Source organism: Dioscorea cayenensis, chromosome 20, assembly GCF_009730915.1.
Source record: "Dioscorea cayenensis subsp. rotundata cultivar TDr96_F1 chromosome 20, TDr96_F1_v2_PseudoChromosome.rev07_lg8_w22 25.fasta, whole genome shotgun sequence".
Taxonomy (NCBI): Eukaryota; Viridiplantae; Streptophyta; class Magnoliopsida; order Dioscoreales; family Dioscoreaceae; genus Dioscorea; species Dioscorea cayenensis.
The window spans coordinates 32,620,920-32,645,276 of NC_052490.1; the positions used below are offsets into that span (position 1 = coordinate 32,620,920).

Genomic DNA, 24,357 nt, shown 5'->3' on the forward strand with positions numbered 1-24,357 from the left:
ATGAAATTTAGTTTTTCGATTGTTGTAATTAAAATGGGACAATTGATATTAAAATACTATTCATTTTTTTTAACAAGAGTATTGTTCTTATGTGTGTGTATATATATATATATATTCAATCTTTTAAAAACTTTAAAAATGTCCTTGTCTAGTAAAATCAAACCTAAAGTCGTTCAATTACCACCACTAAAATTAACCATACTGGAGGCATAGTAGACCAAAGTGGATGCTTGTGGGGTTGCCAATTGACCTGAGCCCAAGGTTAACATTCAAGTTGAGGCTTGCTCCATAGCTCAATAATGTTACTAGATAACATAATAACCCATTATATTATTGGTTTTTAAATCAACTCAATCACTACAAAAGATCATATACTGAAAATTGTGTACACTCCTATAAAAATTTCTAATATGTAAATAAATTTTCATAATTAAAAAGTCATTAACTTTTCATGCTGTCGAAGTCAAAGAGAAGAAAAAAAAAAGTTGGATATATAAATAACAATCATTTACAAATTTATTAATAAAATAAAATTTAAGTAAGTATAATTTTAATCAAACTCAACATTAAATATCCAATAAAGTCCAACCAAGCCTACCTCATGATATAACAGGCTGACAGTAACACAAATACCTTAAGAAAGCAAATTGAGTCACTAATAAATAACACAAATTAAAACCATTGACTAATAATACTCAATCCACAACAAAATATAGCATAAGATCAGCCTCTCATCCAATTAATCAAACAACACTGATCACATGGGCGCATGACAGATACTCCCTTACACATTACCATACATTAAAAACCCACAAGATGCAACACAACTCAAACCATACAAATTAAGCCAATAATACATATTAATAAACTATCTATAAATAGAAAGATATCATCACCTTCTGGTTTTTTATCTCCTTACTCCTTAGAAAGCACCATCATCATCTCTTGGCAGAGGAGCATGAGATCTAACAAGGAACACAAGCTCATAGACAAGGCTTGCTAAGGGCCCACCAATAAGTGGGCCAACCCAATAGACCCAATGATCAGTCCAGTTCCAGGTAGCAAGGGCCGGGCCGAATGACCGGGCCGGGTTCATCGACGCACCTGAAAATGGACCACCGGCCAGAACATTGGCTCCGACGACAAGCCCGACGAGCAACGGGCCTAGCCCTGGCGTGATCGCTTTCTTGGGGATCCACAATTGTGCCGTAGATAGAAAACTAGTAAAGAAAATGTAAGGACTATTTCCCAAATCACACCTTGAAATGAACCCACACCAACAGCCAATGTATGCACCGGTGTGTCCTGTTCATATAAAACATTATATAAATGATTTTAATAATTATAAATAAAATTAATAATGTTTTATTTAGATAGAATTTTCCTGCACAACTCCACCAATATCAAGTGCCATAAATGACACGCCTATTTGGTTTGGTTGTTCTATTTGGGAAAAACCAAGAATATGAACATCTAAATCAAGATGGCCATTATCATCACGTAATGGGCTACTTTACTTTCTACACCAGTCTGATAGAAGATAAGCCCCCACTGACTAACTTTAGATTTTTTTACTCCTTTTGCATGCTGAGCTATTTGCTCGCGCATGCGTTGTGCATGGAGTGATAATATCATGCTTTTTCAGTTCCTAAACAAATCATGTTTTATGAAGAACAATTTGTTTTTTTTAAATAAATAAGATAAAATTTTAGTTTTTTATATTTATTTCAATAAAAACAAAATCTACAATTAGCAACAATTTTATCCTTCCTAAAGTGAAAGAAAATATGATGTGTAAAAGCAAATTAATAGAGTACTAATTTGGAACTTTTCTTTCATATATATATATATATTAGTCAAATATTGGCTATTAAATGCTTTTCTTCATCATAATGCTAAAATCTACATTTATTTGGAAAAAGGAGAATCATACTTTTTTTCATTTGTTTATAAACTTGGAGAGTGGAAACATATAAAATTACTTAATTTTTTTCATAACCGACAAATAGTCAGTGTACTATATGGAGTAGTAGTCAAATATTGGCTATTAAATGCTTTTTTAATCATAATGCTAAGATTTACATTTATTTGGAAACATAGATCTAGACAATTATTTATTTATTTTTTTTCATGACAAAGTAGTCAGTGTACCCTAAACTAATTTTTTTTTATCTGCCTTTCCATTTGATCGATTTAAAATAAAATTATAATAATTTATTATTATTAAATGAAAAAAATATTAATAAACCTTCGATTAACATTGACTTTATTTTTGAAAGATATAGTTGTGTTTTAAATAAGATTATAATTTCATATTTTTATTTGAAAAAGATATAGGACAAATATTTGGGTTTTCAATAATAAAAAATTAAGAATATTTTAAAAAATTAAAAAACTTTGGTGCAAAACCACCGAGAGCAATTGAAGTTGATGTATTATTCATTTTGACATTTTACTTAAAAATTACTTAATTTTATTTTGTGGGAATAAACGTACTTAAATGCACACCGATGTGCATGTAAGACATCAGACCGCCCAATTTATGTACAATGAAATTTTTTTATCTAATTTAAAAATAAAATAAATCACATCGTATATACACACTAGTACAACTCTGTGGTCAACTTTTTATATACAAATATCATTTAGCAACATGCATGCTCCTAAAGTTGTTCAGTATATTTTTAATTAAAAAAAATTATTATGACCAAACATTAAAAATTATCTGCAAAGTTATAATAATTTTATAAACAACATATTTAATAAGTAAACAAGTATGCCCAAAAAAAAAAACATAGCTCTACAAATTACAAGTAATATTTGCATATATATTAATATACATCACAAAATTATTTTTAAAAATCCTTATAAAAAAAACAGCGAAATCTCCTAGTGGTTTATCCACTTTTCATAGTGTAAATAAAAAAATAAAAAAACAACGAAATGTCTATAGATATTAGCAACCATTTATCTCTCATAGTTTTCCTGGTGCTATTTTTTATTTATTTATTTATTTTTTAAAAAGAATGAGAGAGAGAGAGAGAGAGAGAGAGAGAGAGAGATGGAAAACTCACAAGGCCGCCGGTGAGGAACCGGAGGAGGAGGCAAGCAAGGGAGGAGCCGATCAGCTGCGCGATGATATACAGCACGGATCGAACGAGAGTGATGTGACCTCCAACAGCCAGGCCCAGCGTCACCGCCGGATTGATATGACCGCCGGAGATGTGAAGCCCGACGGAGACCATCACTGCCACGACGAGCGCGTGCGTCAACGCCACCGCCGTCAACCCCATTATCGAATCTCCACCCCCGAACATCTTCCCTGATAATCAATCAAACCCTAGATCAGACTAGATCCAGATCACCTCTGACCTCCTTATTTTCACAAGAGATCAAGAGATCAATTCAATTACCTGCGGCCATGGCGGAGGCGACGCCGGCGAAGACGAAGAGGAAGGTGAGGACGATCTCAGCGAGGACTGCACGGAGGCAGTCCGGGTGGGTGGCTTCTTCGCGGTTCCCTAGGGCTAGCTTCGCCATTGATGGGGGATTGAAGAGATGCACAGACGATGAGAGTGTGAGGGTTTATATAGTGGAAGTAGTTCAGTGAGATTCCATTTGTCATAAATACCCCCGTAAAAAGTTTTATTTTTTTATTTTTTTATTTATTGGTATGAAAATATATTAATTACGGTGGCTTGACTAACCTCGTAGGAATAACCCCTCTTATATAACGAATAAAAGATAATCTTTCACATATAACTCTCACGGAGGACTCTGAACATAAATTGTAATTTAAGATGTTTGAGACGGTTTTATTTTTATTTTATTTTTATAATGTTTTTTGTAAAAAAATTTTATTTGTTTTGGATCTCATGAATTATTGGTAATGTTTTTTTTATTATTTTAAATATTTTCATTCTTATTTTATTAGAGCATCTTATGGCTATCGTTTTCCAAATCCTATTTATATGAGGAGTGGCTAGTGACAAGGACCAGCCTGTAAATTGGAGAGTTGACAAGGTGTATTTTAAGAGAAAGAATAATGTAAATTGTAGTGGACTTGACATTATTATCTCCTTTTTGTGAGCTCAATTATGGTTTCATGTTCTTTAGTCAGTAAAATAGGGTTTAAGAAGGCAATGGTATCCAATGGAATTGAATTTAAGAGCATCCACCAAACATCCACCTTTTTAAAATGAAATTATGGATTTTTTATTAAAAAAAAAAGGAAGATAGAGAGGATGGTCATTCATTCATGAATGGGCACTTTTATTCAATTGTGGATCATGGTTGATATCTTCCACTAGTTGACAATATAGATATTAAAAAGAGTATGCTATATGAAATAATAAAATTCATGAGCTTTTGGCTGTACTTTCTATTAAAAAATTATTGTGATTACAATATTTGAAAGATTTGATTGATTCGAAATGGCACATGACAAGTGATATAATTGAATATTTAATTCTACACGTCACTTGGTTATTTTATTTATTTATTTGTTTATAGTAAAAGTATTGCAATTAATGAATAAATTTCAAAATTAGCTTCGGGGGAGTAATGCAAATTAATTTCAACCAAACAAATGTCCGCATTTGTTGAGACATAATAAGGGAAAGAAACTTTCTGTTTTCAATCATTTTACCTCTTTTCTGAGCTTTGGATTTACTATCCTTATTTTTATTTTATTTTTTTGTTTTTTTTTGGGAGGCTGTTTGATTTAAAAAAAGGGAGGCATTCTAATCCGCAATAATGAGCAAAATGCCAAGATTGAAATAGAAAACATGTCGGAAATTAATTGGTTGTTGCCTCTTGAGGGAAAACAATTAAAAAATAATATCTTACATGATTTTCATTCCGTGCATGATTCAGAAAGAAATTTCAACAAGGATCCTTGAAAGTTTAACAAACCAATGTCTTGGAAACCCATCTTAATCTTACTTCATAACATCAAACTAAAAAGATATAATTCAATAACTTCCACAAATCAAATTGGGTTAAAAATCATTTTTAATCTATAAACTTTTAAAACAGTCAACGTCCCTTAAAACCCTTGCATTTATTTCTTTCATTTTCCTCCCTAGGAATGAAAGTTATGATCCCAAATAAATGATGGTCTACTAAACTCTAAATTTAAATAATAATAAAAAAAAAGAAACAAGAGGCTACAATGCCTCTACTACTGGGACAAGTTCCCTGATTATATATATACATATATATGAGCACAGATATTCTATGGACGTCAGTATTGTAATTACTATGTTTATGAATAATGTACAGTGAAAATGGGATGTACAATATTATAATCTTAACCATTTCAATCAATTATTTACACAATAATCAAACAAATCACAACCATTGAACCCTATTCTTACGAAAATCTATAGTTAAAAAACTAAAAATCAAAACCCATCTTGTTACTACCTGTGGACATCTATAGACGTCCACGGAATCCCTTCTCTCTCTCTAAATAGGGTTAAGTCATCTACTAAAGGATGCTTGTGTAATACAGTAATACTGTTTGAATATTGTTTAAATACTATCTATTATTGTTTATAAATGAATCATAGCTGATAAATAGTATTTGTTCTACAAAAATCTAAGGTCGTCCTAGATGATGTGTCCTCTGTATATGCCATATCATAATATCTTATCCACTGTTCATCTATGAAAATATACAGGGAATCCCATGTAAATGAAACACAAGGAACACAAATGCCTTCGCACTGGAAGCTCATAATAAAAAACATATTGATACCCTGAAGTTGACAAAGACTTCTAACAAACACAACACAAACATCACATGCAGCCATTTGATTTTGCCATCTTCCAAAATCCACAACAATGGCTTCCTCTATAGGAAGTAATAGGAGCAAAGACAAGCTATGTGCATGTGTACAACATACTTTGGGCATGGAAAACTCGAAAAATCTAAGCATTGATTTACAGTAAGGATCTTTAATCTTTTAAGATCATGTCCGAAAAGCATCTGGATTGAAGATGATACCTGCATCAGCTAATAGTTCCATTTCATTTATCTTGGAAGACTGGTAGAAATGCAAGTATGAGATTGTTCTTATCAGGGAGAAATTGTTACCTCTGTCAACCCCTGGCTGTTCTTCATGTTTGATGTTTCACCAAAAGCTTTTCTTCTAAATTTTTTGCATCTGCAAGCCTTGTATTTGACAAAATTGATTGTGATAAAAAAGACAACCGTTCAAGCCAAGAGAATGATTATATCCGGCTTGATGATGTGGCATAGATAGTCTACCCGTCAAATCCAGTTGTACAAAATACGTCTTCATATTGGAAATAATAACCTACAAGAATAAGTGAACATTAGAATACTGTTCAATAATCAAATCATGTGATATTTGCCAGTGGGGCCTCAAGTTATGCCGATGAACCCAAGTATAAGAGTTCTAGAGCAGTTATGAGTATGGCTCTATAACTATATTTTTCTTTTTTTACCTTTATGAGCTGTTAAGTTCAACTTGGTAAGTAACATGAGTTTGATCTGTCCCAAAAATCAAATCAACCAAGCCAGCTGAGTTATAAATTGGCTAACATTGATTTTGATCTACCCCAGAAACCAAATGAAACAAAACAAGAAGCTAATGAAGTTAGAAGTTGGCTCAAATTGAGCTCACTCAGGCGCCTATGCAAATATCAACTACGCCTGGTGCCAAAACAGTGGCAGAAACACTAGAAACAAATCGTAAAAACTTTTGGCAAGTAATATAGTTTTGCAATACATAGGTTTAACTGGTTTAGAGTTATAATGCAAAGAAAGCATCCTATAAAATTTAGAAGGGAAAAAATAGAATCCAGTGAGTGCAGTACATTAGTCTCAGGGCCAAGCTACCAACAAAGAACTATAATTGGATCTGAAAAGGATGCACTATCATATATGGAAGAAAATTTCTTCAAAATTAATGCATATAAATCTGAACATTCACACCTATTGTATCATTGAAAAATAATTCAATTTTAAAAGTATCTTGGAAGTGCAAAATGCCAACTCTGATTAGACACATCCAAAAGCGACTCAGCACCTATAATTTATGATGGCAATAGAAGCATCCAACCTCCATTTTCTAAACTATTTTATTAACTAATACTACCAAACATGTAGATTCCACAAGCACCAAATATTAAAAATTTCCATTTTTTGGCATTCAACTCACAAATGTCCCCAACCACGCCAGTCAGCATGTTTATCACTTATTATTATTATTTTTTTAATTTGACATTTTAAGGACACTATAATTTAATCAACTATCTTATGACCTAAGTAGTACCATTGTAGATAACAAAAAATGGAAGTACCTTTCTCAATCTTCATTAGATTTGCCAATAATGTTCTAAATTCAAAATCATGGGTCATGATCAAGCAAGATACTTGCACTCAAAGGCTTCATGATAGATTTAAGATTATAGAAGTTTCAGTTAAGGCCTTGAATAAACAAGCGCTGAAGAAAACCTTGAGTCAATTCTTCCATGCTTTCAAGCTGCCAAATATAATGAATTTGGCCAGAGGTATTCATCAATATGAAAACTAAATATCATTCAGATTAAAATGATATGATATTATTTGCTATTGGAAGATAAGATTACTTTTTCAATAAGTTACTTGTAGAAGACTGTAATTGGTCGGTTGAACCCAGAGATGCTGCCAGATAAGTTGTCTGTAACATCCTCAGCTGACCTGAATCCCACCTAACAAACAACAAGGCTATTAGTCATCTGTACGACATAATCCAGCCAGAACAAATTTTAACATTTAAAGCAATGGTTATCCATGAAAATCTTCAAGAACAGAAGTTTTTACGGCCTCACCTTATCTAGAAGTATTTCTCGAAAAAGTGCTGGATCAAAAAGAATTTTGCTGAAGTTCACCTTAGCAGTCTGCAAAGAATAAAGAATTTTGTGTCTCAGAACCCATTACCAACCAAGAAGTAGGCACACTAAATAATATTTAGACATTCAACAACATAACTAGTTGTAAATAGAACAGAATATCATGCACATGTGTTGGAAAGATTTCTATAAGTGAAAAGAAACCCTAGTGTTTCATTAAAAAGCAAAAAAAGAGCACGCCTTGTATCTTCAACCACAAAGAATAACAGAAAACTGCCAAAAACAATATACACAAAATAACATTGCTAATAGAAAGAAAAAAAAAATGCATGACCTCTGACACCAGCCTGTTTCTTTTATATGAGGACCAAGGCTGAGGTTCCAATATAAGAATTCCACCCTGGAGGAAACAAAAAAATTGCAGCAAATGACAGACCATAAAAACAAACAATATAGTATAAATTTCCCGTGCTTTAATATAAAAGCACCAAAAATATGATTAATTAATATAATAAGTACCGGTCGAAGAAATCTCCATATCTTGACAAATAATGTGATCAATCCATCATCACCCCAGTTCAAATGGATCCATTTCGCAACACTCAAACTGCAATAAGAGGCAACACAATTAAATTTACAGGGAGAAGCTTCATGACATATCAAGATCAAATTTTTGAGATCACCCACGTTATTTAAATAATCAAGGAGAAAGGGACCAGAAACAACAATTTGCTTCTATAGCCCAAATATGAAACAGTACGGATTCTGAATTAATGGAAGGCCAGCATAATGGCGATAGAAGACATCCAAGTAAATGAGATTAAGGATGCACAATAAATTAAGTTCACACAGGGAGGCATGCAACTCTAAGTACTCCGAGCTTTAGACAGAAGGAAGAACATACCAAAGAATTGTATCATACTTTTCATAGCATCCATGCAAACTCTCAACAAAATTTTTGCACTCGAAAGAAACTCTAGCCAAAGGGTTGCTTTCCTCAAGAAGTGATTTACCACACACGGACTTGCATGTTCCATCTTTTGAGGCCTCAAACACCCCCGGTGATGAGCAACCTCCACTGTCTGAAATGCCTGAATCCAAAACTTTTGAAGACCCGCAACTAATTTTTTCCTTCCTAGCTACGTTTTGCAGGTTCCATTTTGCAGTTTCAATTAAACCTGAAGGACAAGCATCAGACACATAGTACACCATCAAAACAGGGAAACAATGAGAATATAGTCTCTTTCACCATAAAAGCTTCCACCAAATTTAATCGAATTATTACCATTGTAACAATGCCAAAAAAAGAAAAAAGAAAAAAAGAAAACAGAATGCTCACAATGCACCTACATCATATAGAAGGGTAGAAGAACTCACTAATCAGATATCTGAAGAAGCAACTCAATGCAATAAATAATAACTTAAGCAAGAATGCAACAAAATCTGTAAAATATGGAAAATGCTCATACATTCCAACTTGAACCAAGACACTTAAATATTACCAAGATACACTAACCTCATATTGATGGTAAGCACAAGTGCAAATAACACACAGCAATTTATAAAATTTAAAATTCAATTTTACTGTACTGTGTTCATGGTAGTATGACCACTGACGTGATAACACAAAGGCGATAGTCTTCGAGTTTCATATGCAGAAAAAGAGCATAACAAGAAACAAGTAACTGCAAAAATCAAACTCAAGCAGTACTAAGAAAAACACAGATTTAGACGTGCTAATTGGTTGGGAACTTCAATAGCCCTATCAAAATGATATTGTTTGGTGGATCTAATTGGCTACTCTCACTGTACAGTATAGTTAAATTCGCCACAATCGACAAATGATAGTACTAAGCAAGCAGGAAAAGAATGAAATTGTCATAAGTATGTGATGACAACAAAATTTAAAATAAAAACGGAAAAGATCTTGTAGAAAACATCTAGTAAGAGTACATAGCAAAGTCTAAAGTAAAGAAAGAAAAAGGCAGCAACAAAACATGAATAAGTATGACAAGTAGGAAATAATCAGTTCTCTCAAATTTCACCTCGATCAATGTCTATCCCGAGAATGCTTCGACAAGAGAACTTCTTCGCTGCAGACAATAAAAACCAAAGCAATCCCCCTCAGACAATAAAAACCCCATGGTGCTAGTTTGATACCAAAATCTCAGCTTTTTAATTGAATGAAAATTTTCAACACTGATCAATCAAACATCCTACAAAACACCCGTAAACCCACGGTGCCAGTTTGATAACAAAATCTCAGTTTTTAAATATAGAAAAAAATCGAAGTGAAAAATTAAAATCAAATGCAAATTTTCAAGATTAGTGAATCAAACACCACCAAGAAAAACCATAAACCATACCTACGCCGATGGTTACCAACCCTTGATTGCAACCGACATCAAGACAATCTTTCCCCTCAAACCACTCGCTCTTCAGCACCGCAAGCCGAGGATCTTCCGACAAGTTCCGATCAATCTGCACAACAATCAAAACTTTGAGGCAATCAATCGATAAAAATCTCTTAAATAAACCTTATTTAAAAAAAAAACAAAAAAAACAAAAACAAACAGAGAGAGTGGATCAAGGGGGAGTACGAGTACCCGATAGCCATAGTAATTGCGGTAGTTGCCATAGATGAAGACCTCCTTGCGCTTCCGAACAGTGGGCTTCTTGTTCTTCTGCCCCTCCTTAGCTGGCGGCTCTTGGCCTTCCACCATGGCTCCTCTCACCGAAGCTCGGCGGGAAATAGAACAAAAAAAGCTAGTTTTCGGCGCTTCGGTAAGGGCGAGACCTAAATTAGAATTTGATTAAAATTTCGTTGAGGTCCCTGAAAATTGTGATAATTTTATTTCGCAACTCCTGATTATTTTTATTTTTTATTTTTTATTTTTAGTAAGGGTGAAATATGGGTGTGGATATGTGTTTGTGTTTTGTATTAAAAAATTTAATGAATCTAATAAGTGTGCTTTCAGTTTTTATCGTTCTTTTTACAAGTTTTATTATGAAGAAAAAATATTAAAAATATTGTGGTGTGAACTTAAAAAGTTAAAAACAAGTAAGAAAAAAATAGTTTAAAAAACCTTTTTGAGTTGGCATGCAATAGTTTTTCTTTTACACTGTAGGGATAAAAATACAAATCAGAGGTTTCAGAGTTGAGGCACAAGCACAATAAATTTTTTTCAACAAGGACAATAAATAAAAAATAATTTAAAAAATTCAGTATTTTATCGCTCAGCCAATCATGAATTTTGAGCTTTTTAAGGGGGCGAAAAGTGAAATAAGACAACCTTTGGAGCATTATAAATCCTGTTCTTGCATAATCTGACAGCCAATTTTTCCATACAAAAAATAAATAGACAAATAAAACAGAAATATAAGACTTTAGAAAATTATTATTTTCTTAATTTAATAGATTGAAGAGAAGATGGACAAAAAGAATACCTCCCACATGAAACAAGCTATGTTGAACTGTTACCGCAATGAGAATCATTAATTTACACATCAAGATTTGGGGCTAGGGTTTTTACAACATTTGAAATGGTAGAAATATTAAGGCTTTGGCCGCGACAAAGAGGTCAGATCTCTAATTTACTTCCCATTCACTCCAGTTCTTTCCTGAAATCTATGTTATCGACAAACACCTGGAAAACAAGTAGAAGAATAATATGGTCAAAAGTGCAACTACTAAAGATAACATACGGCAAAATTCAAACAGAACTCATCTCAAATAAAATGAAGTAAATGAATTTGATTTCACTCATTTCAATGTAGACTCTTTCTCAGTTAAACAGAACTTAAATACATATTGATATATCTTGAAGTTTAATGTGACAAGCTACTGTTAAGAGACATGTAATTTTATTTTCTACTTTGATGAAATATATAGTTTGGAAGTAGGAAGTCCAAATAGAAATGTTGTGCATGCAAAAGAGTGAGCTTAACTAGACTCAACCAGATCATTAGTATGCCATTGTTGCATACAAGATAGAAAAAAAAAAAAAAGTTCACACAGGAATAAACCAAAGTTCAGCTTCAAGATGCCATTAGTGTGGTAAGTCAAGGTAGCAACTCTAGTTTTTAGTTTTACCAAACATGCTATAGCAGGTAACCAAGGAAAACTAACACACCTTGATTTTTCAGTTAGTAGGGTGGACTATAAACTTGGAGAATGGCAAGAAAAATTTCCTCATGCCATGAATCAATGTGGATGGAATAACAAAATATTATTTGCAAATAATTTGTATTGATCTCATGAAACTAATAGTAACATACTGATTTCCATCCATCCGGATCCAAGCAGGCGGTTATCTTTGTGTTGATGCCTGGCAAAGGTCCTGGTTCACGAGTAATTGTACCTCCATATAGTTTTATTGCTTCAGCAGTTTTGTAGACATCATCCGTACCTATCGCAATCTGAAATTCATCAAATCATGGAACATGATTAGATGAAGCTGTGGTTTTATAGCATACGCAATCATCATAATAATAAAACAGAAAAAATAGGGAATTTAAGACAAAATAAGCACTCATGGATTAGTCAACCTTGAAACAGAAACCCTACCTGTGCATAGGCATTTCCTTTGTCATATTCTTTAACCCCATAGTTGTATGTTAACTCCAAGACAGCATTCTTATCTTCAGGACCATATCCCATCATGGCTATTGTATACTGAAATTTAAGTAACAATATAGATGAGGATGTAGACAAAAAAGACATCAAATGACTCAACACTATCTCTTGCAAGAATTTAGAATTTATACACCATGCTCCCAGCCTCACAGTTAAATTTATAACAGAGATAAAAACAGCCATGAAAACTTCATGAAATAGAAGACAAATATATAGCCAAAGGCTTATCTAGACTACTGACTTCTAAAATTGAGAAGGCCAGCAATGACACTTTCAATGGATTTGGAATATGATCTACAGAAAAAGAAGGCATGCAAGATTTATTACAAGAACTAGATATTAAACTTAAGGAATTTGCTTCCTTTTTTTTTGAGGAAGAGGAGCGGGGCGAACCCACTAGAGACCCCAGAAATGTGGCCTTAGCCGAGAATCGAACTCTCACCACTCGATGAGAGCTCTATCGGCGACCCGTGTACCAATAGATCCGAAGGTCGTTGGTTGGAATTTGCTTCCTTTTTGTGTAGTTGCTTGACTGCCCTGATCTACTTCCATTTTCTCACTCTGAGTAAGCTGTTTATTATCTATATCAACGTCACCCAATTAGTTACCCACTATTGAAAAAATGACCATGACTGTATACTTCAAGGAAAATGGATTCCTTTATCAGGATTTTCATGTAACATGTGAGTACTGTAAACCATTTTATGGCAGCCTGACCCACAAGAAGGTAATCAGACAATGTGACAGGGCAAGCATCTAGAAGCCAGAACACTGTTTAAAGTTAAATAACTTGATCAATAAATAATACTTAAAATGAATAAGCTTGGCATATCAAATATATTGCATTTGGTCACACAAAGAGCACAGTGTCAACTAATTTTAAGATTTTATCTTTTTATTGGTCTCTTTCAGTTAAAAAAAGAAAAAAGAAAAAGAAACAAAACAAAACCATACTGAAAGTTTCACCAAGTCACTTTAACCTACATCACCAATTCTCACAGGGTACCCAAATTGTGAACCAGCTTATATTAACAGTTTCAGTTATAACTATTTGGTTTCAGTCACAACTAGTTTCTAAATCCAATATGTTTGTTTCTGCTTTATAACTTCCAACAAAGGAAGTTGTTATTAACCACAAAAGATATTTCAAACCTTTGATTAAAGATCTAAGTTATCTCAAAACAAAGGCAAAAGAAACTATATATATTTATCTCTCCCCTTCAAATTTCTATTACAAGTGTTGAGGTAGCAAATCCTCTCTTTACTTCAACATGAACATGCGTAAGGTTAAAGAACAGAGATGAGAAATGATGTTAGGGATATGGCAAGGATTTTGCGATCACTGTCCTGTTCGTGATATTTCTCAACCTTTCAGAAAATGGAATCCAAGCCCCAATTGAGATTTACGCCAATATAGGAGCATGTTCATAAGCTTTTCAATTTGCAATCTTGATTTTTGATGAATTTTCTTTGAAATTTGTTCATTTAATAATGTAAGCAGTTTGAAGTTTATTCTTCTGATTTGGAAAATTATACCCTAGTAGTTAGTACCTAAAAACTACTCAACTAAAATAAACAAGATCTTAAAAGTGTAGTCATGATTTAGGTCACTACCTCCAACCAAATTCAACTGAATCGAAGTTCAGGACCAGTCAAACTAGTCAGAACAAGTTATTGAGATTCAGTTTTTGGCACCTTTAACAACTTTTTCATGAAATGTATCCCAAAAAAATTCCAAAAAAAAAAATAATAATAATACAAGAATAAGATAAAGCAGACAAAGAAGGTGCAATCTCATAGCTTATAGTTAGATCATTACCTTGTACTCAGGATTGTCTCGTTTGCGTAAAAGCTCCATACCAAAAGCCTTAATTTGAAAAAACAAAAAACATACATTAGAATAATATATACAAAAATGGAATGTGAAAATAATAGAACCATCAATTCAAAAGTTTGAGCAGCCACAAAATTGATCATATTCACCTTCTCATAAAAATCAATGGATCGTTGAAGATCTCCTACACGAAGCATAACTTGACACAATGGTTCTGGTGTTGGATCTCTTTCTATAAGTTCAAACTTATAACCATCAGGGTCTTCAACAAAAGCAATCACAGTTTTGCCACCTTTTACTGGGCCAGGCTCCCGGGTCACCTTTCCACCCTTGGCTTTTATAAGATCCACGGTCTTATAAACCTGAAGAAATTGAGCATATAGCCACATAACGACAAGTGTGTTAAAAAAATCTCTACACAGTAAAAGGACAAATGCAACACAAGGAAGTCAAGTAAAAACAAACATGTATACTGATATTATGAGCCAGCAACATCCCAGGCCTGAAATTATTCAACCACATGTGCATGCGATCTTTTGCTCATTATAGATTAGACAGTAGCCATATTCTTGCCTAGTGTCCAAAGGAATTGATATATCAATTCACAGTTCCATTTTACACATCATGCTGACTCCTTTTGGAAAAAATTAATCTGACATGTCACTATGAAATTTGTCTTCAAGACTGTTCAATAAGTGGCAATGACCTAATAAGCAAATTGACCTTGATAAATGGCAAGCGTAAAAATTAAATATATTTTGGTCAAGTGCATCAACTTTCACAGACTTTATTAAACAATTATATTAGGTAGAAGAAGAACATGGGCTGGCCTCATGCAAGTTAATGCTTCACATAGAAATGATCAAATGATGAACAAGATTCTTTTCTAAAACAGATGGATGAATAAGACTTTTTTTAAATATCTTACGAGCATTCAAGGAAAACAGAATCTTACATCTTCCACAGCTATACCAAAATGACCAAAAGCAGTTCCAATGTCATATTTGTCAACCCCATAGTCTGGCAATTTGGAAAAAACAAAAGTAGAACATCAATGGCATGTTTCCAAATTATAATGTATATATCTGCAAAAAGCTACAACAATAAGAAAAACTCCTTGGAAGATAGATGATTCAACATGTAGATGACAAGGTATGATCAAGAAAGCATACTATAAGTCAGTTCGACTACAAAATGCGAGTCCTCCGGACCATATCCAAGAAAAGCATTGGTATATTTCTCCTCAGGTATGTCACGTTTCCGCAGCAACTTCATTCCCAAACACTCTGTATAAAATCTGCATTAATGACCAAAACCACAAAGCTCAGCACACATCCAACACAAAGGCATCCAAATCCTAAAAAAGGAAAGAAAAATACTTTATGGTCCTGTCCAAGTCTCCAACACGATAAACAACATGAAGCAGCCTTCGATTATCCTTCTTAGACCACTCCAACGCAGCTTCTTGGCTAAGCCCAGTGCTTGCCTGTGCCACATTCTCACCAGCAGTGGCCTCTATGACCTTCCCTTCCGCTCTAATTACTCCAGAATATGTCCTCGTCCCCAGCAAATGCGACTGAGGTATAGCTACACAATCAAAGAAAAACAAAAATTCCACCTTTATTGAATCAAAACATCCAAACACAAACCCTACAACTTCAATTCAAGCGTTCAAGCAACACCGACAAACACAAAATCCGATGGAATTGAATTCAAATAGAAGAAGAATTATATGAAAAACTATAAAAAAAGTTCGGGAATACACGGGGTTTCTCACCGCTGCCGAGTTGAAGGAGGGCGAGGCGGCGAGAGAGGTTGAAGTGAGAACAGGATAAAGATCGGAGGGCGGAGATGGGGAGGGTGGAAAGGCGAGAAGGAGATGGACGGAGAGAGGGAAAGGAGCTAGCCACGGCGACAGCGGCGGCGGTGGCCGGCAACGGAGCAATCCTCGCCATAGCTGGGTACTGAAGCGGACGGCGTGCTATCTATTGCCTCTCTCTCACTCACTTGTTATTATGTAATCATAAATTGTCGTCATTTCCCACAGCTAATCACGTGAGGCACGTGAACCGAAAAATTTTAAATTATTTTTTTATTATTACTTTTTTTTTTTTTAAACCGTAGCAAATATACTATCATACACATTAAGTGGTGGCTTGCAGACCTCCTAAAATTAAGCCCGCTCCAAACAAATAAAATATTAATTCTCCTATCATATAATTCAGGAGAGAAAAAAACATTTTTCACATAAACCTCTCATAGGAAATTTTGCATATTGCGAATTAAAAGACTGAAACTCGAAATTTTTCAATTTAAATTCAAAGTGAGTACAATTAGACATGATCCGATTTTTTTTTTATTTTTAAGTATATTTTTGAATGGATAATTTAATTAAAAAAAAGATTTGTTCATTACTAAAAAGAAAATCTTGGATTAAAGCTTTTCTAAGATAATATATTTCATTTATTTATTATTTAAAAATATATAACTATATACTTATTTTAAATGAAAGTTTCATTTAAGAGAACTTGGGCATGGAGCAAGGAATGACCGGGGGGACATGTTTCTTGTTTTCTCTTTCATGTGAGGCTGTTTCTAGATATAAAAGTAAGGCTTTTGTTTGAAATCAATCTAAATATTTATAATTAATGAAAAAAATTATATGTTTTCCTGTGGCTACACATACACTAATAAGTTCCAATTCACCAATGTTGTAGACTATTTGATCTTTAGCTCCTTTGCCTGCATCCCTTGACCAAATAATTCCATTTGATTCAAGTAACATTATATTCAAGCAATTAAACTACTTGAAAACAATATAGTCTCAAAGCAAAGGACATGTCCTAAACTTTCACCACAATCAAAGTCAATCAAAGAATCTCATTCTGCTTTATTATTCCTCAGAAAGAAAAAAAAAAATGCTCATACATCTTCCTAAAAAATAAGAAGCCAGAGCATGGTGTGCATAGCCATTTCACATTGCGAACACAGTCGATCGGCAGACTTATTCATAGAATTGTTCCTTATGATCATAGCCATCATCATAGGAATTCGCATTCTCGCATTCTTGATTGAAAGAAGCATATGGAGATGGCGACGACAAAACATGGCAGGCATGGATGATCTGATCATCCAATTGCATGAAATGCGGACTTTGGCACGTCTACATGAACATCAGCAGCAGCAGAGTAGATCATCACCAAATGAATGGCAGAGCAAACTGGTGATCAATGCCGGAGATGATCATGTCTCTTGTATAGCTAATCCTTGTCCTTTCAATTCTAAATGATGTGTGAGTGTATATATTTATATTTGAACTCTTAACTTGTAGTTACAAATGGATGCATGGTCACAAATTATTACTTCAGAAAATGGCTGAAGGATTCAGGAAAATTAATATTCAAAGCTATAGAATGGGAAAGCAGAATGAGAAATTTCATCAGTTGTTCTTGAGTCTTGACCCATGACAACTGACCCATTTGAGCAAAGTTGAGACTGGAAGACAGAAGAGATGTCCACCAGTTTGCTGGTGTATTTGCAGCACATTTGGTAATGCTATTTGGTCCAGTCCGTTTGCAAGCTCTGAACATGAGTGTCTTGTAATTTGTCACAAATGGTGCACTGTTTCATTTATCTGAGCTTGTTCTCTTCTGGTTGCCCAGTTATCTGCATTGCATAAACTGGAATAAGCTCTCATTCTCTTCTTGTTTGGGTATGCAATTCCATTGTCGTTCTCATAGTTCCTTCATGCTCTTGTTCTCAGTTCAAAGATAAGTTTATTGGGTGATATTTGAAGAAGAAATCTAGTGTTCTTTCTTGGTGAAGTGTGATGTTCTTTCTTAATTAAATGTGATGGGTTTTTTTGTAGATTGAAAATGGGAGCAGTGCTACTTATGAAGAGGCTCTAAAAGGGTTGTGAGACGTGCTAAAGAGTAACAAGAACAAATACTTTCTATTTTAACAGATACTTCTTATGATGTTTTTATTTGTGTGTTTGCCTAATTATTGTTAATGATATGTTTTTCTTTTATCTGATTTTTGTTTGTGTATAATTAGAATTGGAGATATATACACGCACATTTTTTTCCTTTTTCATTATTAATGGCCGCTCAATCAAATTTTGACTTGTAGATGTTTTTACAAGAAGACTATATAAACTATTGTTTTCAACGAGGCGATGAAGAAAAATAAATTACATGCTATCAATTCATCCAATACAAAAGAGAGGAGATTGGTAGTAGCAATAAAACAAGAAAAAAGTTATTAAAAAAAAAAGAAAAAGAAAAAGAAAAAGCCAAAGTATGAGAATAGACTCACAATCCACTAGAAGTGAAGAGAAAACCAAAATAGAGACATAACATCAGTTTATAAAAGTCTAAAAGACATTCAAAAAATAATTATTGAGATTGATCATGCATATATAGGAGAGGCAAAGAAGGATTAATTTTTTTAACTAGATTCGAGATTGTGGGTCATGTCATTAAAAATAATGGGCAAGTCTACAAACTAAGGAGTCGAAATTGAATATTAGGTTATTCCATCAAATTTAAATGTTTAAAAATCTGTATTTTTATTCAACATAATTAATTTTTTTATGAAATGAATAAATCACATTTCGCTAATAATTAATTCAAATATTAGAAAAAAATATTCTTTCTTGTTTAAATACTAGTTTGGGTCGCTTGTGTCAATCGGGCCACCTCTAGTTGGTTCCTGGTTTTCTCATTTTGTTTTATTTTGTGGGTTGATTGATGGGTTGGACTGTTCTATTTTTCTTTAATGATTGTGGTTTATCCATCTTTTCAAAATAAATAAATAAATAAATAAATCTACCTTTTAAAAATAAATAAATAAATAAATAAATGCTAGTTTGGAAAATGACAATAGTAGCAGTGCTCCTCATGAAAAGTCAATTAAAAAAATGTATTTTTAACTTAAGGTCATAGTTGGATTGGAAGTGTCTTATTAAGTAGTAGGACTAATTGACCAAAATAATATGCATATAGATATATTCAAGATTTTAAAATGAAAAATATTATATTAAAGTTGACTAATTTAAATATGATCATGAAATTGATATTGAACATGAAATATTTAGGGTGTGTTTGATTGGCAACATGAAAAATGGTTGGAAAAGAAAATTTTTCCATGAAAATTTTTCAATGGAAAAATTTTACATAGAAAATGAAAAAATAGTCGTTTGATTGGCATTATTTTCTAGCTAGAAAATCAAAAAATTTCTATGAAAAATTCAAATTTTATTGTTTGATTTTTCTTATTTTCCACGGAAAATGAAATATTTTCCATGGAAAAAACCTCATTTGTTGTTTAATTGCATCAATTTTCCATGGAAAAAGTCACATTTTCCATGAATTTTTTTTTAAATTATTAAAATTATAAACAGCGTTAATGGAATTGAATTTTAGTGCTACGTGGAATTGAATCTTACCATTAAAACGCCGCGGGATCTGTTCACTGATCTGGATAAATTTATTTAAAATATTATCAAGTTATATAATTTATCTATTTTTAAAAAAAAATAAAAGAAAAATTATTTTAAAATTATAAACAGTGCTAGGCAAACAAACAACTTATTTAGCTGGAAAATGACCTGTAAAAAAATTTTCCAAGGAAAAAAAGGCAATTAAACACAACCTTATTATAAAATTTTTTTTTTACCCTATACAAAAATATTTAACATTAATTTAATTTTTAGTTAAAATCAAATTTTATAATAATTAATCAGTTCTTCCAAACTAATTTTTATTTATATAAAAAGAAAGAATTTATTTATAAATTTCAATGTTTATATGGTCTATTTTTCATACCAATTATTTATATAAAAAAATTCCTAAAATTCATTGTTTATTAACTTTATTTAAGAAAAAATTATTTAATTAAATGGAGAGTTATGGATTTCATTCATTGGAAGAAGAGCAATGAGCAAAGCTGGGGGGCCGGGCGGTGCCGGTGGTGGCCCGACGGCAGCCGCGGCGGCGGCGGCAGCCCAGAAGCAGAAGGCTTTACTACAGCGAGTCGACGGCGACATCGCGAACATCGTCGACAACTTCAGCCTCCTCGTCAACGTCGCTAGGGTTCGTTCTCTCTTTAGCTTGAAAGCCCAGTCTTTTAGATCCCTGTTTTCTGATTTCTTTGCCTGCGTGTCTCTTTGAAGGTGAGCGAGCCGCCGGTGCGGAACTCCCAGGAAGCATTCCAGATGGAGATGCGGGCGGCACGGATGGTAATCTTTGAGTTTTGTTTGGAAAGTTTGGATTTTTTTTGGGATGCCGATCAGGTGTTTGTGATAATGCTTGTTTGATCAGGTGCAGGCGGCGGACTCGTTATTGAAGCTGGTGTCTGAGCTGAAGCAGACGGCAATCTTCTCTGGTTTCGCTTCGCTCAATGAGCATGTTGATAGGCGGATCGTGGAGTTTGAGCAACAGGCTGAGAAGACGGACCGAATGCTTGAGAGAATTGGGGAGCAGGCGGCTGCCAGTCTCAAGGAGCTTGAGACTCATTACTACTCCTCTGTCCTTCGGACTGGCCATACTGAAGAACCCTGAGGTTAGGACTCCTAATCTTCATTTGTAGTCAATTCCAAATGCATGCTATTTCTTACTTCTGATGGTTTAGAGTATGCAAATTCACATTTATTTATTGCTCGTGAATCCTAGTAGCAAAAGGTTGATACTTTTCTATTTTGGGATGAGACAAAAATGCTCTTTTTTCTGAATGTGAAACTGTTTCTTGTTAAGTAGAGATTATAAAGAAGGTTGCAATAAAACAATGTCCACTGTTACTTGCATGGAGGGTACAGCATTTTTTATTGTATTGAAACTCAAGTGACTAGGGACTTGAATTTGATAGTGTGGAATACTTTCTATTCAAGAGATAGTCTCTTGGTCTTTAAAATTGTGGAGTCTGTAGAATTTTTGTATCATTGAGTTTGGATTATACCTTCGAAAATGAATGAGTTTATAGAACTTTTCTATCATTTAGTTAGGATGCTACAAATTGTTGAAACTAACATACTTTCTGATGATGGGAAAAAAGTGTGAAATATTTTATCTGAATGTGAAACTGCTTATTAAGAAGAGATAGTATAGGAAGTTGCAATAAGACAATGTTGTACGGATGCTACAACATTTGTGCATTGGAACTCAATGGCTATGGACTTAGGTTGATTAATGTGGAACCTTTTCTGTCTTGAAAGCAATCTCTTATAATTTAAGAGGATGTGGTTTATAAAACTTTCATATCATTTAGTTTGGATTATACCTTCAAATTAGTTAGGACATCAGTCATTGAAAGCTCAAAACTTGGAAAGAGCTTCTTTATTCTGCTTGTAGGGCTTCTCAGGTCTTTCTGTTTATTTCTTTCCAACCCTTATAGAACTTCTCTGGGTACATCTGGTTTTGTGGACATAAACTCACTACCCTGTAAGATAGGTCTTTTATTTGTCAAATTGCTGCTATAATTTTTCTCATAAATTTCTCCTCCATTCTAAGTTGGCTTGGCAATTATCTGAATTTGTTTATACAAGTAGTTCTCTGATTTTGACATATAGTCTTGTCATATAGCCCGATCATTGTGTTTAAATCATGGTAGCCCAGTCATACTAGTTAAATCATGATAGTGGCTGGTTGATCAATATTCATGAAGCCAATTGTCTCTGCACCTAAGATTGAAGAAACTGAGGAAACAGCACCTTAAGCTTCAGACCTTCAGTGTTAACTTGTTGCCAGGCGAATGTTGGTAACTAAATCAGCAAGTTTTTCTCCCTGTTAGGTTGCAAAATTTATTGATGCCTTTTGTCAATAGATTATTTTTTAGTGTAAAGAACATCTAAGTGTGCTCGAAATGTTCCCGAAATTGGAACATTTCATAGTTTTTATTTATTGCTTCTTCGTCCTCACTTCAATTAATCATGTTGAGTAATAATTTTAAGTACATCTTGTAATAGGCAAATACCTACTTTAATGGAAAAGGATGCTGTCTGTTGATAGAAGTATATAATTCCTGTGCTCGAGATGATTTTATCTGAAACAAGAAGTCTGTGCACGATCATTATTCAGTTGATAATTTTTATTCAGCTTTGTACCATTGAATATCTTAAATTTGATCTCATGTTTATCATGCTCTGAAATAAAAACTAGTCATTGATATCTCGATTCTGTCTTTCATTTTATTCAGGGTGTACTATTTTGAGCAAGCAATGATACACTCATCTGTTGTTGGCGATCATCAACAACACCATCATGTACCATGAGGATTGACCGTATTAATTCTTATGTTCCATAAACACAACACTAAGATCCTTATTTCTTCATAGGATAAATTATCTGCCAGTGTGTTTATGTATTGTATTCGATATATAATTGGCAAGGATCATGTTGTTTGTACACAGTGTATGATCTATTTTTAGTTTATCAAACCAGTTACATTATTCCCTTAGTTTGAATCATTGATGTCTTATTCATCTTATTTTAATACAATTGTTTAAAGGCAGAAGGAGGAATCCTTAGAAGCTTATCTGCAAATGAATATATATATTTGAAAGATGCTTGAAAATTTTTGTATGGTTTGTTGATGGCGTGCATCAACATTCTTGCATTAAAATGTTAACAAAAAGTCTCAATATAACCTCATGTCATCATCTACCAAATCCACATGGCTAAGTTAGAAGAACACCTCTACATTACATGGGAAAGCATGCAGTCTATGATAACACTTTTCATCTGCTTTTTAGACGCAATGTTTGAAAATTTTAATGTAATTATTTTATGTTTTTCTGAACAAAAAAATTCACAGAATATTAGCTCATTTTTCTCGGTATTTCAAAGATCTTCATATGAGTTTTATTTAGTAGTATTGCATCTACATAATTATGGGTGCATCGATGTTGTTTTCTCCTCTTGTTTCCGGTCATTTATTTTGTGAGTTCATTCCCTAATAAATCATTATTGGAGATCTTTTTCCTAATAAGTATTTATATATTAACAATAATGGCATAAATACTAAATAGTATGAGAAGATCGGTAATTTCTTCATTTTATTCTCCTGTTTTTTTGTTGTTCATAATTATTATGATTAGTTATAAAACTAATTCTCATGACATGAACTATATAAAAAGATCATTCCGAGAATTTTTAAAGATGATTTCAAAATGCTTTTTCTTATTGAATTGTCGATGATTCCCTCCCTAATTGTGCATACTTATTAACCGATAATCTTCACATTATCATCCTCATGAGACCTTAATCAAAGACTAATTAATTAGCATGCATTTTCCAATCTATATATTATGTTCTCGTATGACTCGTATAATCATACTTAATTCAAGCAAAAATTATTAACGAGAAACAGAAGAAGCTATATGTTTGATTTGTGCCAAGAAAACAATATGAAATCTTTTTGGTGATTTCATCATTAATATTCATTCTATTTGCACTGGAATTTATCACTTGACTATTCTCCATCAACAATAAAAAAAATTAACCACAATATATATAGCAAGATATCTCATGCATTAATACTTTTACACTTCATTATAAAGCGGTGTATATATGTTTCAAATATAAATTTGCAATAAATCTTACCTATGCTTCACAAATATTATAAATGCACCTATAATTAATTGAACAAGATTACAACATATATTCTTATATTTAATGATCATTAATATCATTTGATTTTTCTCTACTTCTTCAATATTCAAACAAAAAAACTAATCTAGGAATTCCCTTCATCAAGTTACATTAGCAATAAAACAGTAATATAAGTTAACAATAATACAAAAGTTACTTAATCACAGATTGCTCCTATTATTGATGAAACTTTGCAATATTGAACCTATGATTTATTGAATAACATTACAAAATATATTCAACGATGCATTCTCTTCTATTCCTATTATTACTCATCTCTCTAGCTATATCATGCATATGATTTTCTATATACTTCTCCTTTACTTAAACAAACTCATTGAAGAAACCAAAAAATGATATATATGACTAAATCCATT

General features: G+C 33.0%; 4 protein-coding genes across 7 annotated transcripts; 1 reads left to right on the forward strand and 3 right to left on the reverse strand.

The window, feature by feature from the left end:
* Window positions 1-661: 661 nt before the first annotated feature.
* LOC120251577 (probable aquaporin TIP4-3) lies at window positions 662-3,575 on the reverse strand. Its single transcript, XM_039260151.1, is given in 5 exon segments — window positions 662-1,192; window positions 1,194-1,220; window positions 1,222-1,305; window positions 3,075-3,322; window positions 3,414-3,575. Coding segments are annotated over 5 exon segments (756 nt in total). The 5' UTR covers window positions 3,541-3,575; the 3' UTR covers window positions 662-922.
* A 2,120-nt stretch (window positions 3,576-5,695) lies between these two features.
* On the reverse strand, window positions 5,696-10,638 carry LOC120251576 (probable RNA methyltransferase At5g51130). Of its 4 annotated transcripts, XM_039260147.1 has the most exons (11): window positions 10,470-10,638; window positions 10,230-10,344; window positions 9,909-9,956; window positions 8,768-9,041; window positions 8,383-8,470; window positions 8,198-8,263; window positions 7,843-7,911; window positions 7,621-7,722; window positions 7,487-7,514; window positions 6,101-6,323; window positions 5,696-6,010 (listed from the first exon to the last, which is right to left on the reverse strand). In XM_039260147.1, the coding sequence occupies exons 1-8, from the start codon at window positions 10,584-10,586 to the stop codon at window positions 7,633-7,635; spliced, it is 867 nt and encodes a 288-aa protein (XP_039116081.1). In that variant the 5' UTR covers window positions 10,587-10,638; the 3' UTR covers window positions 5,696-6,010; window positions 6,101-6,323; window positions 7,487-7,514; window positions 7,621-7,632. The 4 variants fall into 4 exon arrangements, with proteins under 4 accessions (XP_039116081.1, XP_039116084.1, XP_039116080.1 ...); XM_039260150.1 differs by lacking the exon at window positions 7,487-7,514 and having other exon boundaries at window positions 8,786-9,041; XM_039260146.1 differs by lacking the exon at window positions 7,487-7,514.
* Window positions 10,639-11,300: 662 nt separating this feature from the next.
* LOC120251047 (probable lactoylglutathione lyase, chloroplastic) lies at window positions 11,301-16,331 on the reverse strand. Its single transcript, XM_039259583.1, has 9 exons — window positions 16,111-16,331; window positions 15,713-15,920; window positions 15,506-15,630; window positions 15,289-15,353; window positions 14,483-14,695; window positions 14,319-14,366; window positions 12,431-12,538; window positions 12,142-12,282; window positions 11,301-11,510 (listed from the first exon to the last, which is right to left on the reverse strand). The coding sequence occupies exons 1-9, from the start codon at window positions 16,286-16,288 to the stop codon at window positions 11,469-11,471; spliced, it is 1,128 nt and encodes a 375-aa protein (XP_039115517.1). The 5' UTR covers window positions 16,289-16,331; the 3' UTR covers window positions 11,301-11,468.
* Window positions 16,332-20,252: 3,921 nt separating this feature from the next.
* Window positions 20,253-22,797, forward strand: LOC120251184 (mediator of RNA polymerase II transcription subunit 22a-like). The gene is made up of 4 exons (XM_039259722.1): window positions 20,253-20,428; window positions 20,509-20,574; window positions 20,657-20,897; window positions 22,527-22,797. The coding sequence occupies exons 1-3, from the start codon at window positions 20,273-20,275 to the stop codon at window positions 20,894-20,896; spliced, it is 462 nt and encodes a 153-aa protein (XP_039115656.1). The 5' UTR covers window positions 20,253-20,272; the 3' UTR covers window position 20,897; window positions 22,527-22,797.
* The last annotated feature ends 1,560 nt before the right edge of the window (window positions 22,798-24,357 follow it).

Bases quoted from the DNA above. Each gene is read 5' to 3' on its own strand.
- LOC120251184 (XM_039259722.1), top strand. From the start codon at position 20,273: ATGAGCAAAGCTGGGGGGCCGGGCGGTGCCGGTGGTGGCCCGACGGCA. The intron at 20,429-20,508 runs GTTCGTTCTCTC...GTCTCTTTGAAG, and splicing joins TCCTCGTCAACGTCGCTAGG to GTGAGCGAGCCGCCGGTGCG. The intron at 20,575-20,656 runs GTAATCTTTGAG...TTGTTTGATCAG, and splicing joins AGATGCGGGCGGCACGGATG to GTGCAGGCGGCGGACTCGTT.
- LOC120251047 (XM_039259583.1), bottom strand. From the start codon at position 16,288: ATGGCGAGGATTGCTCCGTTGCCGGCCACCGCCGCCGCTGTCGCCGTG. The intron at 15,354-15,505 runs GTATGCTTTCTT...CCAAATTGCCAG, and splicing joins TGTAGTCGAACTGACTTATA to ACTATGGGGTTGACAAATAT. The intron at 12,539-14,318 runs GTAATGATCTAA...CTTAAATTTCAG, and splicing joins GAGACAATCCTGAGTACAAG to TATACAATAGCCATGATGGG.
- LOC120251576 (XM_039260146.1), bottom strand. From the start codon at position 10,586: ATGGTGGAAGGCCAAGAGCCGCCAGCTAAGGAGGGGCAGAAGAACAAG. The intron at 9,042-9,908 runs GTGAAATTTGAG...CTTGTCCTTCAG, and splicing joins CGGGATAGACATTGATCGAG to GTTTAATTGAAACTGCAAAA. The intron at 7,912-8,197 runs GTCATGCATTTT...TATTCTTTGCAG, and splicing joins GAAACAGGCTGGTGTCAGAG to ACTGCTAAGGTGAACTTCAG.